Here is an 18,496-nt window from a genome sequence, read left to right on the forward strand (position 1 = left end):
ACACCAGTGCTGGAGAGCACGCGTGAACAGCCTCGGATGGTCCCTTTGGGAACCTGTATGGGAGATTCCCTGGAATTTACACACAGATGCGGAACTGTGGGTTTCTGGACTCTGTATATTCCTTACTTGTCTCAGTAGTGCTGGTTTGCTTGCTGTGCAGTCTGCACTGCCAAGCATCTCCACCTCCTTGCCACCATTTGGCATCATCAAGCTTCTGATTTTTTCTGGTCAATAGGTAGAAAGGGTCATCTCATTTAATTTGCTTATTTCTGACTATTAATGAATTTGAGCATATCTTCAACTCCTGTTGGACTTTGAGTTTCCTCTTCTATAATTTGCTTTTTAATGTGCTTTGGCCATTGCTTTATTAGCCTTGCTGCCTTTTATGGAGTTGATTTTAGGGAGTTCCTTGTCTGTGACAGATCTTAACTCTTGTCAGTTTTAAATAGGCAAATATTCCCTATTCTGTTGTCTTTTAACTTTTAATAGAGTGCCCTTTGTTGAACAGAGATAATTAATTAATCATTTTTTCTTTAAGGTTTTCTTTTGGATTTTTGTTTAAGACCTACCATGCTAATGCTCACAAATAAATTATCCTACTTTTTCTTCTATTAATTTGGCAGTTTTATCTCATGTTATCAATCCATCTGGAGTGAGTCCACTTAAGAATATGAGTTTAAATAGGATCCGGTTTGGTTTTTCTCCATTTCGTGATTGAGTTTTCCCAACATTATCTAGTAACTCAATCTAACCTTCCCCATTTATCTTTACTGTACATTAAATTTCCATATGCACATAGGTCTGTTTGAGCTATAAGAAATAAATTTCTGTATTTCTATTAAAATTTAGAAATTCCCATAGTCTGAATTTCTGTTCTTGTACTATTATTACGTTGATTTGTTCATTAATTTCTTTCACTTTGCCATATGCCTCAAAGCTGACTGGAAAACTTTTTCCCTTTTTTCCTCTTCAAAGTTGTCTTAGCTATTTGTAGACTTTAGAGTACACTTATAGAATTCCTAAGAAAATTCAACTGGAATTTTTATTGACATTGTGTTGAAGTTATAGATGAGTTTGGAGGAAATGATATCTTCCTAATAATTTTATTTAAATTTACAAGTTATCCTTTACATATTTCTTTAGGTGTGTCTTAAAATGTTTGATATGTAGTATTTTCATTGTCAATTCTAATTTTTAAAACATTTCTGCAATTCTTCACCTCTGGGAAATTCCATTTAGCTTACAGAGTATTCAGTACTGTTGAGATGTCAGTTCTAGAATTAGAAACCTCAAGAGATTTTATGGTGGTGGGATGGAAGAACACTTTTCAGATTCATTTTTGTTTCTTTGTTCCATCCACGAGTTGAGGGATGATTTTCTTCTCCTCTGATATGAAGGCTATTGCCTTGGCCCATTTACTGAAGGTTATCTTGCCCTATGCACTTGCTTGTGGAATAGCACTGACTCCTGCAGGGTGCAGGAGGGAACATTTGGCCCCATCACTTAGCATCTTTTTCTCAAGTTCTTGAAATTTTCTCCAAGAGGTTAGCAGGGTGTACAAGAGGTTTCCAGGATCTATACTTGCCTTGAATTTTTATAGTATTGGAAAGACAAAACAACCCCTTACCTTTTTAATTAATTCTTTCCCTGTCCCCTTTCATTCACAACCAGAAGCCTTTAAAGGAACAGTTTATAATCGTGGCCTTCACTTTTGTTCTGTCCCACAACTCCACTGAAGTGGTGGCATAGTCACCCATAACCAGTTTGTAGGTGGACTGAAACTTTTCCAGAGTTTTTGTGCTGTTAATGACTTCCTTCCTGAAATGTTTTCTGCCCTTGGCTTCTCAGCCACCATGCTCCTTTTATCTCTCCTATCTTTGGATCATTTCCTCTTGGTCACCTTTGCTAGTGTTTTCTTTTTTCCTTAAATGTTGAAGGTCCCCAGGTTCTTGCCTACTTCTGTCTTATCCTGAATATTTTTCCTAAGTAAACTGATTTCTGATTTCAACAACTACTTGTATGTGACAACCCCCAGACCTCTCTCCTGAGCTCCAGGTCTATAGATCAGACTGCTTCCTGGAATGCACATGTTCCAAACAGGGCTCATCATAGACCCCTCAATTTTACTGTCCTTCTTGCATTCTGTGAGTGGCATCATTAGTCCCCCAAGACAGACACCTGGAAGCCATCTGAGACCCTTTCCCCTTCACTGCTCTCAAGTCTATCACCTCCTCCATAGCATTGATTCAGCCCAGAACCATCTGGTTCCATGAGCATCGTCATGGTCTTCCAGGAGGGCCCTCAACTCTCCTTCCTCCCCCCTCCACACCGAAGCCAAAGTGGGCTTTCTTACACACAAGTATGGCCATGTTTCTATGGTGTTTAAAACCTTGCAGGAACTCCCAGTGCCTTCCATAGGATGAGAATCTAGACAACAGAGTCTGGCTACAGGTTCCCATAATCTGGCCCTTCCCACTATTCCAGCCGAATGGAACTGCTGTTTCCCTGGACATCCAGGTTCTCCCAAGGCTCCAAGCCTTCCTCTTTTGCTGCTTCAGCCTGGAGTGTATTTCCACCAGCCCGGCATGGTCCGACTCAGGTCCCAAGACCATGTTCAAGGGTTGCTTCTTCTATGAGTCCTTTCCTGACCTTTCCTACTCCCTACCTCACACATATCTTTTTGAATTTTCATGTGCCTATACAGACTGATCTGAGTGACATTTTTAATATTTCTAATATTGCCTATTTCTTTTCTCATTGCTTAAAGTGGAGACCAAGTTGATTTGGTTTTTGTGTCTCTACCACCTGGCACAAGACCCGACACAGACCTTAATAAAATATTTTTGAGAGTAAATGAATGAGCAAGCAAATGAGTAGGTCCTGGAAGATTGTGTGAAATTCAACACTCTCAACATAATTTTGGTAGCATGACCTTGTTTAGTAGAGCCCTTAATTTTTGAATTCTCTCTCCAAGTAGGATAAGATAAAAGATAAAATATTTGGTACATACCTATACTAAAAAATTATTCGTTGTTTACCTGAAATTCAAATATAACTAGACATATGGTATTTTTATTTGATCAATCTGGCAACCCTACCTCTAAGGCCATTTTAACCTTAAATCCCATATTAAATTGGATACACTGGTGAGTGTGCTCACTGTTGCTTTTCTCTGGTGGGTTTTTCTCTTCCTTAGCTTGTGACCAATCCTGTAAGAGCTGTGGCCCCAACAGTCCCAGATGTCTTACCTGTACTGAGAAATCAGTGTTGCATGAAGGGAAATGCATTTCTGAATGTCCCATTGGGTACTATGCTGATGACACTGGCAGATGCAAAGGTAAGAGATGGGTCGTCATCATCATCATCATCAGAAAGTATTTAGTACATGTTTGACTCTACTTGGTGCTGTATGCTGCTTACTTGGGATTTGTGTGTATGATGGGAAAATGTTTCTTTAAAAGGGATAGACTTTTCATTATAGAACCTATGTGTATTTGGTACGGGAGTGGGAGATATGGGTGGATGCTGGGGGTCAAGAGTGATTAAATGAAGGACTTATGCATATCAATCATCATTGGAGTTCATTTGGTCCTTTTGAAATGTTAAGAACATCTTTAACATACAGTTAACCATCTCTGTAACCTGTAAACCATCACCGACTTAGGTGTAAGTATGACAGAATCATTTTTTACATGGCATTTTTAAACTCATATATTGGCAACAGTAACACACCACAAAAGTAAAATTTAAAAGTTAAATCAAGTTTGATAGCTGGTAAAGCTGAAGTCTGTATCCATTGAAAATTTATTTTTAGGTGCTATTTATATATTGTTTCTTTCAGACTTATACACCTTAAATTATGAAACATTCCCATTTGAGACTTTGTAAGTTTCCAAGTTATGTATGCCTGACTCATGTCTTTCCTTACAGGCGATTCTGCATTCTTATTGCTGCCTGGGACAACTTGGTTGCTCCTGCTCTCCAAAAAATACACATGCACTCTCCCTGCTACCTAGTGTCCATTAGTGTAGGATATTTCCTGTATCTAGCTCCTGTTCCACTGCTAACACCAGGGCCAGGGCAGGGGAGATGTGTTCTTGACATTGTCATATGTAGCGGTCAGATTCTGTACTGAAATTCTTACTTAGAATCCTGGGATGTCAAATCTGGAAGTATGATGATTTCGTCTAGCCTCTCACTGTGCATAAGCCAAGGAAACTGGGCCTGGAGAGACCCAGGCTTGGCTAAAGCATCGATGAATTAGGGGACAAGCTGGTCAGAGTGCCAGTGCTCCCGATAGTCAGACCCACACACTCTCCACTCTCCTCCATTCAGGCAGTGTGGGTTTTAGGTCTGGACAGACCTAGGGCTAAATCCCAGCCCTACTGTGAATGAGCTCTGTGAACTTGGGTAAATTTTTTAAACTTCCGAGACCTCAGTTTCCTAATCTGTAAAGTGTAGTCAATAATACCTACCTCATGATGTTATGAGGATTAAAAGTGACAATGTGTACAAAGCACTTAACACAAGCACTGAATAGAGAGTAGCTAATAAACAATAGGTGGAATGTGGATGAAAGGTGGGTAAAGGGGTGATGTGGGCCGTTCTGGCTGTGTACCCATCTTCTAACCATCTTTTCCTTTGGTTTGGAGTGACATCTGCAGGGGACTGCCTGTGAGTGCTGGGACAGCCACCATGGCCCCACTCTGCTTCCCTCTCATTCTCTTCCTCAGTCTGCCATGAGTCATGTGCCAGCTGCTCCGGGCCCAGAGCCTCTCAGTGCACAGCTTGTGTCCAGCCCCAGGCCCTGCGCAAAGGCCACTGTCTGCCCAGCTGTGGAGAGGACTTCTTCCCTGACCACGGGGTCTGCAAAGGTATCGTTGGTGTCATTGTCATTCTTGAGAGAATGTCCCATCACAAGGACATAGATTTACTTTTCTCCAGTAATGTTACTTCCCAGTGCAAATTTTCCTTTATAATGTATCTTATATGGCCATATATACATTATATGCATTTTTTCATTACGATAGTTTTGTGGAGGGATAATCTGAAAAATCACTTTGGAAAATGTGTGAAGACACCCAAAAGTTCGTGATTTTTCTGGTCGTCCTTGTGGAAAATGTTATTTCCTCTACTATATATTAAAACAAAATAAAACTCTTATTTCTTCCTTTCCCTACTCTCCTAGCATTGCTAATGTTTTTCTTGGGCTTCATTTTGTTTTTCCCTGAAGAACTTCTTTTTGTTAATGATACTGCTGAGCAAACTGAGAGTCACTAGCGATGCCTCTGGACTGAGGAAAATGGAAAATCTTAAATAGCTGTTTGCCAAAAAGGCTTTGGGCTCAGGGAGGGCAGTGTCATTTGAGCTTTTGGAAACCAGAACATTGGGAGCAAACACTTTAACTAAGTGAAATTAATTTATATTTATTTGCACATAGGACACCTTAAAAAAGAGTTTGAGAATAGTTACAAGAAAAATGTATTTAATACAGGGAAGCTGCAAAAAATATTTTGACAAAGAAAATTTAGAGAAACTTTTAAAGAACAGAAGAGTTAATTATATCAAAATGTGGGTGTGAGGTAGTTTGAGCACTGTATTTGGCATTGATTTTCACCAGTAGGCAGGGAAAACAAAATACTGTGATGGATTGTGACATTTTCATTGCTGCTCAAAGGGGACCTCTTCCTCGTCTAGAAAAGCTGCCTTTCCCCAAACAAATTCCAAGAGGAATTTGTTGCCTGGACCCTTATTCGGTGGGTGATGGATGACATAATGGATAACATCACAACTGTTTTTGCGGAAGAAACAGTAACAGCCTTCATCTGAATGCTCCTAAACGTCTTCAATCAGAACCAAGGGCGTAATGTTACATTGTCATTCAGTGAATGTGTTTCTCTGGAGAACCAAGCCAACATTGTCCAATTGACTGGAGAGAGAGAGAGAGAGAGAGAGAGAGAGAGAGAGAGTGTGTGTGTGTGTGTGTGTGTGTGTGTGTGTGTGTGTGTGTGTGTGTGCGCGCGCGCGCGCGCGCGCTTGATCTAGTCTGACAGCCCTTAGGGGACCTGAGAAATGAGAATAGGTGACACCACCTTTCTTTCTCCTTTCACAAATGTTATCATCGCCCTGTGCTTTGTACAGAACACTAGAAGAATAATATTCTGAAAGGATGTATCTGGTGAATGTTTCTAAGGGGTTTTGACTTAATGAGGGACTCCTGTTGGCCACAACATATTCTGATCCTTGGATTGTTTTCTGTGTTTTATTCCTGTGTGCAGCCTGTCACTCCTCCTGCCTGACCTGTGCAGGTCCTGAGCCCTCTCAGTGCACCGGGTGCCGGAAGCCAGAGGAAGGACTGCAGGTTGAGCAGCTGTCCGGAGCAGGTATCCCTGCCGGCGAGTGTCTGTCCCAGTGTAGAGCCCACTTTTACTTGGAGAGCACTGGGCTGTGTGAAGGTGAGTGAGCATGATCTGAGACAGTGCTAGGTAGCTTCTGGGCTTACCTCTTTAGCTTCTGGGCTTACCTCTTGAGAGATCCTGTAAGGTGGAACCAAAGCCAGGAAGACCTTGTTTTCCCATTAGAATGGTTCCATGATTCCTGTGGATGATGCAGAAGACCAACATGCAGAAGAGTGCCCCCTCCCACATCCTCCCTCCCTTTGTGAACAACAGATGATCTTAAAGAGCTAGTGCCTTTTACTCCACCCTCCCCAAAGTTACATTCTCAGAACTTCCAGACTTGGGTAGCTAAGAAAGACCCAGAGCTCATTGTAGAATTGCATTTATTATTTCTTCTAATTTGCTACTCTGAATATGAATCGGTCCCTTCAGGGCAAAATCTGGACTTCTGTCAAAATTTAGAAATGATTCGTACCGTTACCTTGGCACATTATTTGCAGAGAATTGGTGACATCCTGAAGAATTTGACTCAATGGCCAGGTCCTCTGTGAGTGGTTGGGCAGAAGAAAGGGAAGAGTATAGTTTCTTGGGAGGCAGGGAGCACCCCCCCCCCGCGCCCCCCGCTCCTACAAGGTGCTGCCTTGCTGTTGGGTGAATTGTTTGACTTTCAAGCTACCTGAAAAAAAAATGTATTAATCTTATATTTCTAATTGTAAACATAACATATTCATTAAAGGAAATTTTGAATGTAGAAAAAAGTAGAAAAATAATCCACTTACCACCTAAACCCGTTTGCCTTCACTATTTTGCTATAATATCTTTGAATCTTTTCTTCTATTCATAGTTTTGAGTGTTCATTTTTGCAACATAACTGTAACCATGCTGCAGATTCAATTTTGTATCTTACAACCCACTTATTAAAGTGGCTTCAATTCCACATTAGAATACACCCGCATATGGAAATGCTGGATTTCAGGGTTAGGTTAAAAGATTTCTGACACAATGAGAAATGTGGCCTAAAAGGAAGTATGCAGGATTAGAATACAGAGACCCAGGGACAGAGACTTAACCTCTCTGAACCTTTGCATTCACAGCATTAGAATAGATAATTTTTTTTTCACATAGGCTTTTTTGTCAGGACAAAAGGAGGTTAGGAGTTTAAAAGTGGCAGATAAACTATGAAACCCCCATATTCAATATGTATGAATCTCAGTCCATATACTCAGGTGTTCATGAACATTGTAGGGAATGCCCTATTCCCTGGGAGGCACCAGACTCCAGGGAGTTTACATGGTGCCCAGAAATTGAGAAAAAGGTCAATACTCCCAGTCATCTTGGTTTCCACTCATGTATGCATTGCCTGAACTGTCTGTAGTCCCTTAAACTCCTATGACTCTGTTTCCATAACAACTTGTGAAATATGGAAATCCTTGTTGATGCTAAGAATCCCAGTGCTGTCCCAAAACACACCACACAGCTTTCCCTCTGTGGTCTGGTTACTTTGGGTGCTATGTTGGAGAGTGATGTGGCTCTTGCCTTAGGGACCAACCCACAGACCCCTGGTGGAAGGGTGCATTCTCTCCTCCCTGCTTAATTGCTTCTCACATCTCTTCAAGGGGTTTAGGTTCACCAGACAAGCTTCCTCAAGCCACTTCTTCTTTCCGGGAAGCCCCAGTCCCCTAAGGAAAATAATTACAGTGCCTACCCCTGCTCGATGTAGAGCACAAGAGAAAACAGATGGAGAAAGCATAACTTCTTATCTCTTTCTCTGTCTTTTTTTTTTTTCTTTCTTGGCCCACATTGTTACAGAAGTGGGATTTTTGATTTGTTGGAATCTGTGAAACTAGTCTAAATAGTTTTACGCAGCCTTGGACTGTGTGCCTTGAGATTTTAGTGGAAACCACAGAGGTATCCGACTTCTGGGAATTCTTTCCAAGAATTCAGAGAGATGCTATGAGAAACCCTTGGCTTCTGTGGCACACAGGTTGAAACTAGAGAAGCGAGAAAAGCCCGTAGGAGATTCCTTTCTGTGGCCTAGTGACTCTGGTTTTCCTCTGGGCATGGTGATCCCAGGAGAAATTAGATGAAATCTCCCCAGACTACTCAGCACATTTAGCTTCTTGCCACAATTTTGAGCATTATATTAAAAATAAGTAGAGGAGAATTTGGAGAGGGTCCAGAAGAGAGAAACAAAAACAATTAACATTTTAAAAGTTAGAATGTAACTAAATAAACATTAGAGTGAATGGGGTTATTCAGCCCAGAAAATAATGTTACCGTGTATTTGGTCCCCACCATGAGTCAGGCCCTGTGAGAAGTGCCTTACTTGTTTTGCTCATTTAGTCCTGACACCAACCTTATGGGGTCAGTGGGACAACAATTTTATAGGAGAAGAAACTGAGGCTTGAGGCAGTTAAGGCTGTGACCTGATCAAAGTCATGTAGCCAGCATGGAGTAGAGTCCGATGGAAACCTAAATTGGCCTGACTCCAGTATCTACTCTCTTAACCATCACGTTACTGTGTTAAGTCTCAGAAGGGTACAACCACCTATTAGAAGTAGCACAGCTGCGAGTCTCCTTTCCACACGGAGAGGAGCAGCACAGCACAGTAATGCTGCATGACTGGGGCATTTTAAATTTCAGAAAACATCTTTGACAAAGGGTAGTTACCAGGGAATCCCTTTAGACAGACACCTTTTTTAAAGGATTAGAATCTAATCCTTCTGGAATGGTTTAATTGTGGTCCCATGTGAAAGGAATGGATTGACCTCACGAGTCCCTTGTAGCCCCATGATTTTATGCTCATTAACATAATATTATTAGGTATCACACACATAGCTGTCTACTCACATTTATTAGCAAATCTGTGTGCAATCTCCACTAGGTAGGTTGTTGTACTCAATTTACAAGTGATGAGAATGTGGCAGAAAGAGGTTAATTGAGTTGCCCAAGAGCCCATTGGGAAACTGAGCACAACCACCAATTGTTTTCAACCTTCCCTGAGTAGTACGTGTGCTGATTGATGTGTTTCCTGTCAGTCATCCTGTATCTCTGGAAGCTTTTCTGCCTTCCCACAATCTGTTCCATTTTCAGTTCTGCTGAAGTGTTATCTATGAAATCAGGCCTGGGAGTCCTATGAGATTGCAGTGGGCTCTTCTTCCCACATCTTCCCAGAAATACCCTTGCCTCTCTGCAGAACATTTTTTAAAAGGTTGGTGCTGTGTGCGTGTGTGTGTATGCACACATGCTGTTGAGAGTTTCTTTTATACCACCTTTAGTCTCAAGTGCTTTTCTGTAAAGAAGAGAAAAACAACTGTTTTCTGGAACTCTCCCTCTTCCTTTCTTTGAGACTGCAGCACAGAGTGATTAGAATATTACTGCGGCTAATGAAAGCAAGAGGCAGATGCTGTATAGGAAGAAGCAATTTACTTAGAGGATGAAGTGTTGTCAGAAGTTATCATAAGAGTTTTTACTCTGAGCTGCATGACAAACTTGTGAATTATCTAGTACAAGATGAAAAAACAGTTACTCAATATACTTGACTAAAATCCAAGTCTTTGATTGGGAAACAAAAAAATGTAAAATTAAATGTGAACAAAGAGAACACTGCTTATTGGAAGCTGAAGGACAGTCTGTCTTTATTCATTCCTTCCACAAACGTTTATTGAGTGTCTCCTGGGTGCCAGACATTTCTAAGCACTGGAGAAACAGTAGTGAGTGAGTCAGAGAAAAATTCCTGTTCTCATGGAACTTATATTCTAGTGAGAAAAACAGAAAATGAATGAGTGAGTGAGTGAGTGACAACAGCACAACAAACCCATGCTGTACTCTTGGATGGTGGTGTGTGCTGAGAAGATCACTGCAAGGTAAAAGATGTGGAGGCAGTGGAATGGGCTGAAGTGGCTCAAAAGCAGAAGAGTTCTGATGAGATGGGGACTGCCACCTGCATGTGTTTGTCTTGCGTTTTTGGCTCATTCTCAAAAATGAACCAGGCACTTTAAAAGACAGAGTTTTGACATTATGTTTCTTTTTCACAAAGCCTCTATGCTTCCAAAGTGTGGCTAGAATTGCTGGTACAAAAGAGGGTCTGTTACTAATTGTAAAAGTTAATTTTGAGGCATTATCAGTGGTCAACCAAAATTGTGCATGTTTATTAAATATCAACATTTGATATGAACTAAAAGAAGGATTTGAGTAATTTCACCTAGAGTTGTTCTCACTGAGTGTTAACTAGCACTGGCAAATTCAAGTTTCTAAAAACAAACAAACAAACAAACAAACAAAAACCCCAAAACACAAGAAACACCTATCAGCCCCCCCATTCAAACAAAACTAAAACAACAAATTAATAAAAACCCTCCAAAACTATGTCAAAAAAGCTTCCTTTACTTTTTCATCAGTCTTGCCCCAGATTTTCTATGGCTATGTGAGTTAGCATACGTCTAGGTGGCTTCTCTGAATTGGTAGAGCTGGGTAGGGGTTGCTGTGCTGCACAACTTCAAGGGCATGATTCTCACAGTAATCTACGTGCCTGGTTCCTCCTGGTGTCATTTAGTGACAACCTATGTGGCTGTAGATGGCAACCCAGGCTGGATGGACCGAACAAAGAACCTGGAGCTCTTTGTCTTTTGGAGGACTTTCTACTGATGTTCCTAGGATCAGGCTGGATTGCTCCACTCAGTCTCAGATACTCTTTCCACTCTTATCGAAGGATTTATTTATTTTTTCTTTTAAAAGATTCAGTTATTTTGAAGACCTTTAGCTTTTAGTATAGGTCTCTCTAGAATAGAGCTTCTCACAGGAATCTCTTGAGAATCTTGGTAAAGTGCAGATCAGAGTTAGTAGGGCTGGTGTGAGGTCTGAGTTTCTGCATTTAAAGCAGGCTCCCAGGTGAGGCTGATGCTGCTGGTCCATGGGCCACCATGTGGTAAGCAAAGCTTCGAATCAAAGAAGGATGCACATATCACTTTAGCACTGGAATACGTCTTTCTCTCTTAAGCAGTTTTTCAAAAAAACCCAATTTTTGTTTCTTCTTATTGCATGCATTATACATAATACAGAAACGTTAGAAAATACAGATAAGGGAAAAGATGCCTATTTTAGGCTTCCCAGATTTAGCAGATAAAAAGAATGAAAACTTTTTTAGTATAAGCATGTTCCCATTATTGCACGAGATATACTGAAATATAATTATTTTAACTGGGTGTCCTATATTTTATCTGGCAACACTACCTATAACCCTTCCATTGTGAGATAACTGCTTTTACTCTTACGGCACAGATTCTTACAACCATATATATGTTACACACCCATTAAACATATGTGTATGTATTACTTCATAGTTTAGAAATTCCTTCCAACCAAGAATTTTATTGAAAATACTGTGAGTTTGCTTACATTTAGTCCTACTTTATAGATGAAGAAAGTGAGGCTTGGAAAGAACCAACTAAAGAATGATTTAGCAATGAGGGATTCTGGGTGCTAATACAGGACTTGCTCAGAAATGTTCTTCTTCTTTCCAAGCCCATGTTCCTTGTGCCATGCTAGAGTTTAACAATTTAACTTCAAGCCAGGCCATCCAATTAATGATGTGGCTCAATCACTATTATACAATTTGGTAGTGGTGACCAGGACTGGATATGAACATGGTCAGGATGATTACATTAGCCATGCAAATGCCCAAATTCTGTGGCAAATTAGTGATGATTCCTTGAATTCCCACACAGTTCATCAAGAAGATTCAAGGTAATAAAATTTTGAAAAATTTCAAGTTTTATTTAAAAATCAAACTGTTACTAAATAACGAGTTTTATTTACGTGTCATCTAATTTATTATCTCAGAAGAAATACTGTGGTTTAAAAAAGAGCACAAAGATAACAAACATCCCAGCGGCCCCCGTCCCTACATCAGCTGTGTTTTCATCTTGTTTAGAGCAGTGATGGAGCTTTGGTCAGGTAAACATCAAGGGAATTTCAGCAACTAAATTTTTACAAGCCTTCTTTTTCAGTCTTGAAGATAGTTTGCCTCCTCAGGCTGGGTCTTACTACACAGGGTAAAATTGATTCAGGTTTAGTATCATTTTTTTTTTTTTTTTAAATTTTATTTTGTCGATATACATTGTAGCTGATTATTGCTCCCCATCACCAAAACCTCCCTCCCTTCTCCCTCCCCCCCCCAACAATGTCCTTTCTGTTTGCTTGTCGTATCACCTTCAAATAATTGTGGTTGTTATATCTTCTCCCCCCCCCCCCCGGTTTGTGTGTGTGTGTGTGTGTGTGTGTGTGTGTGTGTGTGTGTGTGTGTGTGTGTGAATTTATATATTAATTTTTAGCTCCCTCCAATAAGTGAGAACATGTGGTATTTCTCTTTCTGTGCCTGACTTGTTTCACTTAATATAATTCTCTCAAGGTCCATCCATGTTGTTGCAAATGGCAGTATTTCATTCATTTTTATAGCTGAGTAGTATTCCATTGTGTAGATGTACCACATTTTCCGTATCCACTCATCTGATGATGGGCATTTGGGCTGGTTCCAACTCTTGGCTATTGTAAAGAGTGCTGCGATGAACATTGGGGAACAGGTATACCTTCGACTTGATGATTTCCATTCCTCTGGGTATATTCCCAACAGTGGGATGGCTGGGTCGTATGGTAGATCTATTTGCAATTGTTTAAGGAACCTCCATACCATTTTCCATAGAGGCTGCACCATTTTGCAGTCCCACCAACAGTGTATGAGAGTTCCTTTTTCTCCGCAGCCTCGCCAGCATTTATCGTTCATAGTCTTTTGGATTTTAGCCATCCTAAATGGGGTTAGATGGTATCTCAATGTGGTTTTGATTTGCATTTCCCGGATGCTGAGTGATGTTGAGCATTTTTTCATATGTCTGTTGGCCATTTGTATATCTTCCTTAGAGAAATGCCTACTTAGCTCTTTTGCCCATTTTTTAATTGGGTTGCTTGTTTTCTTCTTGTAAAGTTGTTTGAGTTCCTTATATATTCTGGATATTAACCCTTTGTCAGATGTATATTTTGCAAATATTTTCTCCCACTCTGTTGGTTGTCTTTTAACTCTTTTAATTGTTTCTTTTGCTGTGCAGAAGCTTTTTAGTTTGATATAATCCCATTTGTTTATTTTTCCTTTGGTTGCCCGTGCTTTTGGGGTCGTATTCATGAAGTCTGTGCCCAGTCCTATTTCCTGAAGTGTTTCTCCTATGTTTTCTTTAAGAAGTTTTATTGTCTCGGGGTGTATATTTAAATCCTTAATCCATTTTGAGTTGATTTTAGTATACGGTGAGAGGTATGGATCTAGTTTCATTCTCCTGCATATCGATATCCAGTTATCCCAGCACCACTTGCTGAAGAGGCAGTCCCTTCCCCAGTGAATAGGCTTGGTGCCTTTGTCAAAGATCAGATGGCAGTAAGTGTGTGGGTTGATTTCTGGATTCTCTATTCTATTCCATTGGTCAGTGTGTCTGTTTCTATGCCAGTACCATACTGTTTTGGTTATTATAGCTTTGTAGTATAGCTTAAAGTCAGGTAGTGTTATGCCTCCAGCTTTATTTTTTTGCTGAGCATTGCTTTGGCTATGCGTGGTCTTTTATTGTTCCATATAAATGTCTGAATAGTTTTTTCCATTTCTGAGAAAAATGTCTTTGGAATTTTGATGGGGATTGCATTGAATTTGTATATCACTTTGGGTAGTATGGACATTTTCACTATGTTAATTCTTCCAATCCAAGAGCATGGGATATCTTTCCATCTTCTTGTATCCTCTCTAATTTCTCTCAGCAGTGGTTTGTAGTTCTCATTATAGAGATTTTTCACATCCTTGGTTAACTCAATTCCTAAGTATTTTATTTTTTTGGTGGCTATTGTAAATGGGCAGGCTTTCTTGATTTCTCCTTCTGCATGTTCACTATTGAAGAAAAGAAATGCTACTGATTGTTGTGTGTTGATTTTGTATCCTGCTACTGTGCTGAAATCATTTATCAATTCCAACAGTTTTTTTGTAGAGGTTTTAGGCTGTTCGATATATAGGATCATGTCATCTGCAAACAGGGACAGTTTGACTTCATCTTTTCCAATCTGGATGCCCTTTATTTCCTTCTCTTCTCTGATTGCTCTGGCTAGTACTTCCAACACTATGTTGAATAGGAGTGGTGAGAGTGGGCATCCTTGTCTAGTGCCTGTTCTTAAAGGAAAAGCTTTCAGCTTTTCCCCATTCAGGATGATATTGGCAGTGGGTTTGGCATATATGGCTTTAATTATGTTGAGATACTTTCCCTCTATACCTAACTTATAGAGGGTCTTTGTCATGAATGAGTGCTGAACTTTATCAAATGCTTTTTCAGCATCTATAGAGATGATCATATGGTCCTTGTGTTTGAGTTTATTAATATGGTGTATCACATTTATTGATTTGCGTATGTTGAACCAACCTTGCATCCCTGGGATGAATCCCACTTGATCGTGATGAATAATTTTTCGTATGTGTTGCTGTATTCTGTTTGCTAGTATTTTAGTGAGGATTTTTGCATCTATATTCATCAAGGATATTGGCCTGTAGTTTTCTTTTTTGGTTATATCTTTACCTGGTTTTGGTATCAGGATGATGTTTGCTTCATAGAATGAGTTTGGGAGATTTGCGTCCGTTTCAATCTTTTGGAATAGTTTGTAAAGAATCGGTGTCAATTCCTCTTTGAATGTTTGGTAAAATTCTGCTGTGAATCCATCTGGTCCTGGGCTTTTCTTTGTTGGGAGCCTTCTGATAACAGCTTCAATCTCCTTTATTGTTATTGGTCTGTTCAAATTTTCTACGTCTTCACGGTTCAGTTTTGGGAGCTTGTGTGTGTCCAGAAATTTATCCATTTCCTCCAGATTTTCAAATTTGTTGGCGTATAGTTGTTTATAGTAGTCTCGAATGATTCCTTGTATTTCAGATGAATCAGTTGTAATATCGCCTTTTTCATTTCTAATTTTTGTTATTTGAGTCTTCTCTCTTCTTTTTTTTGTTAGCCATGCTAATGGTTTGTCTATTTTATTTATCTTTTCAAAAAACCAACTTTTTGATTCGTTGATCTTTGAATTGTTTTTTGGTTTTCAATTTCATTCAGTTCTGCTCTGATCTTAATGATTTCTTTCCGTCTGCTAACTTTAGGTTTGGATTGTTCTTGTTTTTCTAGTTCTTTTAGTATCATTTTTTAAAAAATTAAAATCTGCCAGTTAGGGCTGGCCCCATGGCTCACTCAGGAGAGTGTGGCGCTGGTAGTGCCGAGGCCATGGGTTCAGATCCTATATAGGGATGGCCGGTGTGCTCACTGGCTGAGTGTGGTGTGGACAACACCAAGCCAAGGGTTGCAATCCCCTTACCGGTCAAAAAAAAAAAAAAAGAAATCCACCAGTTATTTTGATCAATTAATTAACTTGCTTTAGGTGAACAGGGAGAAATAAGTAATACTGTGTGTATTTTAATATATTTATTGTTAAAACCCACCAAAGGCCTCAAGGCAAAGTGTTTTATTGAAGAAATAAATGGGCAGGAATCTGCCTGCACAGTTTAAGAGTTTATTCCCATTTATGAACTTGAGATTCCCTTACATTAACTGAATAAAACATTTGGAATCTATATTAAGCGTCACCCTTTAATGTGGACACTAGAGTGCCGACATAAGCTATACAAATACATGCTGTCTGGAAGTGTTCAATCTTCTTCACTTTCCCCTTCTCTCTTTTATGGCATGGATGTGCCAGGTTTTGGGGAGAGAAAGATGAAAAAGATCTAGACCATGCCTTAGGAAAGGTTTTGGGGAGAGAAAGATGAAAAAGATCTAGACCATGCATGAGCAAGTAGGGGAGACGGACCCTGGACAAGTAATTCAGAGAGCATGATGCACACTGTGACGGCAGTAGGCACGGAAACCACACAAAGGAGATGTACTTTGTCGAGGAGAGGGGTAGTGAGGAACGTTTGCAGGGAGAGAACATACATGATTAAGCTTTTGAAGAATTAATGGGAGTTCACCAGGTGAAAAAGGTGGGAAAGGGCATTCTAGGCCAAGGAAACAGCAAGGAAGGGCATATTTGCAGAAGTGCACTGTGTTTGGAATTCCTACGATGTAAAGTCCAAATGGGAGAATTGTGAGGAATGACCCTGGAGGCGTGGCACGTGGGTCACATCAGGAAGTGCTATACGTGCTGTGCCAAGGAGTTTAGAGTTTATTGGTATTGTCAAACCATGAAGAGATTTTAAGTAGGAGAATAATTTGGTCAAATGGCATTGTATAAGGATCTACCAGATAAATAGGAAGAAACAGGGTGGGGCTGGTTAGGAGCTGCCCCACTAATCCTCATCATGAATGATGTTAAGGTCTGGACTAGGAACATGGGGATGGAAAAGTTGGGGTAGGTTTGGCAAAGATTTAGGAAGTAAAATCAGCAAGACTTGAATGCGTGGTGGTGATGGAAAAATAAAAGTCTAGGGTAACTCCAAGGTTTCCAGCATGAGTGATTTGGTGAGTGGTGAGACCACCAAGTGAGATAGAGAACACAAAAGAAATACCAGCTAAGGGAGCAGAGTGTGGGGTTGGGGGTGGATAATTGGTACAGTTTTGGACACATGTCACAATGTTTGTTAAGAGAATATCGGCTGAGCTTAAAAGAGGGTAAGGAATGGTATTTTGCAAATGAGGAGTATGAGATATCCCCTAGGCAGTTGATTTATGTAACTGGAGCTCAGGATAAAGGCCAGAGCTGCACACATACATCTGGTGCTCACCAGTGTGGAGGTCACCATTAAAGCTATGGACAAGCTGGGCCAACAATGAGAAGAGGAACAGCACAGAGCAGAACGTGGGATGCTCCCACGTTTATGAGGTGGTCAGAGAAAGAGGCTGGAAGAAATCATCAAAAAGAAAAGTAGATGAGTGTGATGTGAGTGTTTCCATCCCTCTGTCTACCCACCCGCACACCAACTACCCACCCACTTGGCACAAATTCATTATTGAGAATTTACAACATGCTGGGGACAGAGGCTATGATGGGACTCACAGAAATGAAAAAGATGTAATATTTACTCTTAGAGCGTTCCCAGTCTACTTGGGCCATGGGGTTGGGGAGAGGTGAGGGACGTGAAATCATGTTGGTTAAGAAAAAGGAAAAAGAGGAACAAGAAGAAAGTAGAGAAGGGTGAGGAAAAGGGGAAGACTGATTTTGTTTGACTTTGCTCATTTCAGCTTCGATTTCATCCCTTACCACAGTCCTCCTACTCTATGATTTTGTTATCAACATAGTATTTTGAGAGCAGCCTACCGCAAAAATTGTTTTTGACATGAAAAGCCTGGAAATGTGATATCATATGAAAGTAGGAATGCTGTACCACTTTTTAAAAATCATTAAAAAGAAAAGGGAACTAGAGTATCAGTTGTTTGAAATTTAAATAGAAAATAGAATTTTAAAAATTGATGTGTTTTAATTGTTGTAGGTATAATTTTTGCTGGAGTCACGTTGACTGGACTTGACAACCATCTAACAAGGCTTTTAGTGCTGACACTTTTAGTGCTTAAACAGCTCAATTAGGCTTTTTCAGAAATATACTTAGCCATCAACTAGAAAGCCAGTCTCTAAAAGTGTAGTATTACATGGAGAATTATTGACAGAACTCTTCTAAAATATCTTCATATACGGCCAGTAATGGAGTTAGTCTTCTTTGAATGATCTTAGACTTCAGACAGAACTCCTGCTATGAAATCAGCTTCCATAGAATGATCAGGCCTCATAAAAGTCACTGAAGTAGTGTAGACATTTCCAAAACCAGCACAGAATTGAAGTTTCATGAGACTGTTTTAAATATACAGATGCAAATGCCTACCAAAACAAAGGGTTATGGAGAAAAAGACACTGAGAGAATATCCTTTTCCCTCTATGTCCACAGCAGCTAACTAGCTCATTATCTACTTGGTTCTTAAGTGTTTCCAAAGAAGGCAGTTTTGAAGTCTGTTTTGGTGATGCTCAGTGGTACTTATTTCTACAATCTAGTGGGTGACCAGAGGATTTTCTCCTGGACTTCTGGGCCCACCAACCTTTCAGCTTGTTTGTCC

General features: G+C 40.1%; 1 protein-coding gene across 4 annotated transcripts in view; it reads left to right on the forward strand.

Annotated features, from left to right (window-relative positions):
• The window catches only part of FRAS1 (Fraser extracellular matrix complex subunit 1), a 422,531-nt gene that overhangs the window by 221,796 nt on the left and 182,239 nt on the right, over positions 1-18,496 (forward strand). For all 4 annotated transcript variants that reach the window (XM_063108769.1, XM_063108770.1, XM_063108773.1 and 1 more), the window contains exons 16-18: positions 3,197-3,337; positions 4,734-4,874; positions 6,279-6,455. In XM_063108769.1, coding sequence (XP_062964839.1) covers positions 3,197-3,337; positions 4,734-4,874; positions 6,279-6,455 — 459 coding nt within the window. The remainder of the gene's footprint in view (positions 1-3,196; positions 3,338-4,733; positions 4,875-6,278; positions 6,456-18,496) is intronic.

Source organism: Cynocephalus volans, chromosome 9, assembly GCF_027409185.1.
Source record: "Cynocephalus volans isolate mCynVol1 chromosome 9, mCynVol1.pri, whole genome shotgun sequence".
Classification (NCBI taxonomy): domain Eukaryota; kingdom Metazoa; phylum Chordata; class Mammalia; order Dermoptera; family Cynocephalidae; genus Cynocephalus; species Cynocephalus volans.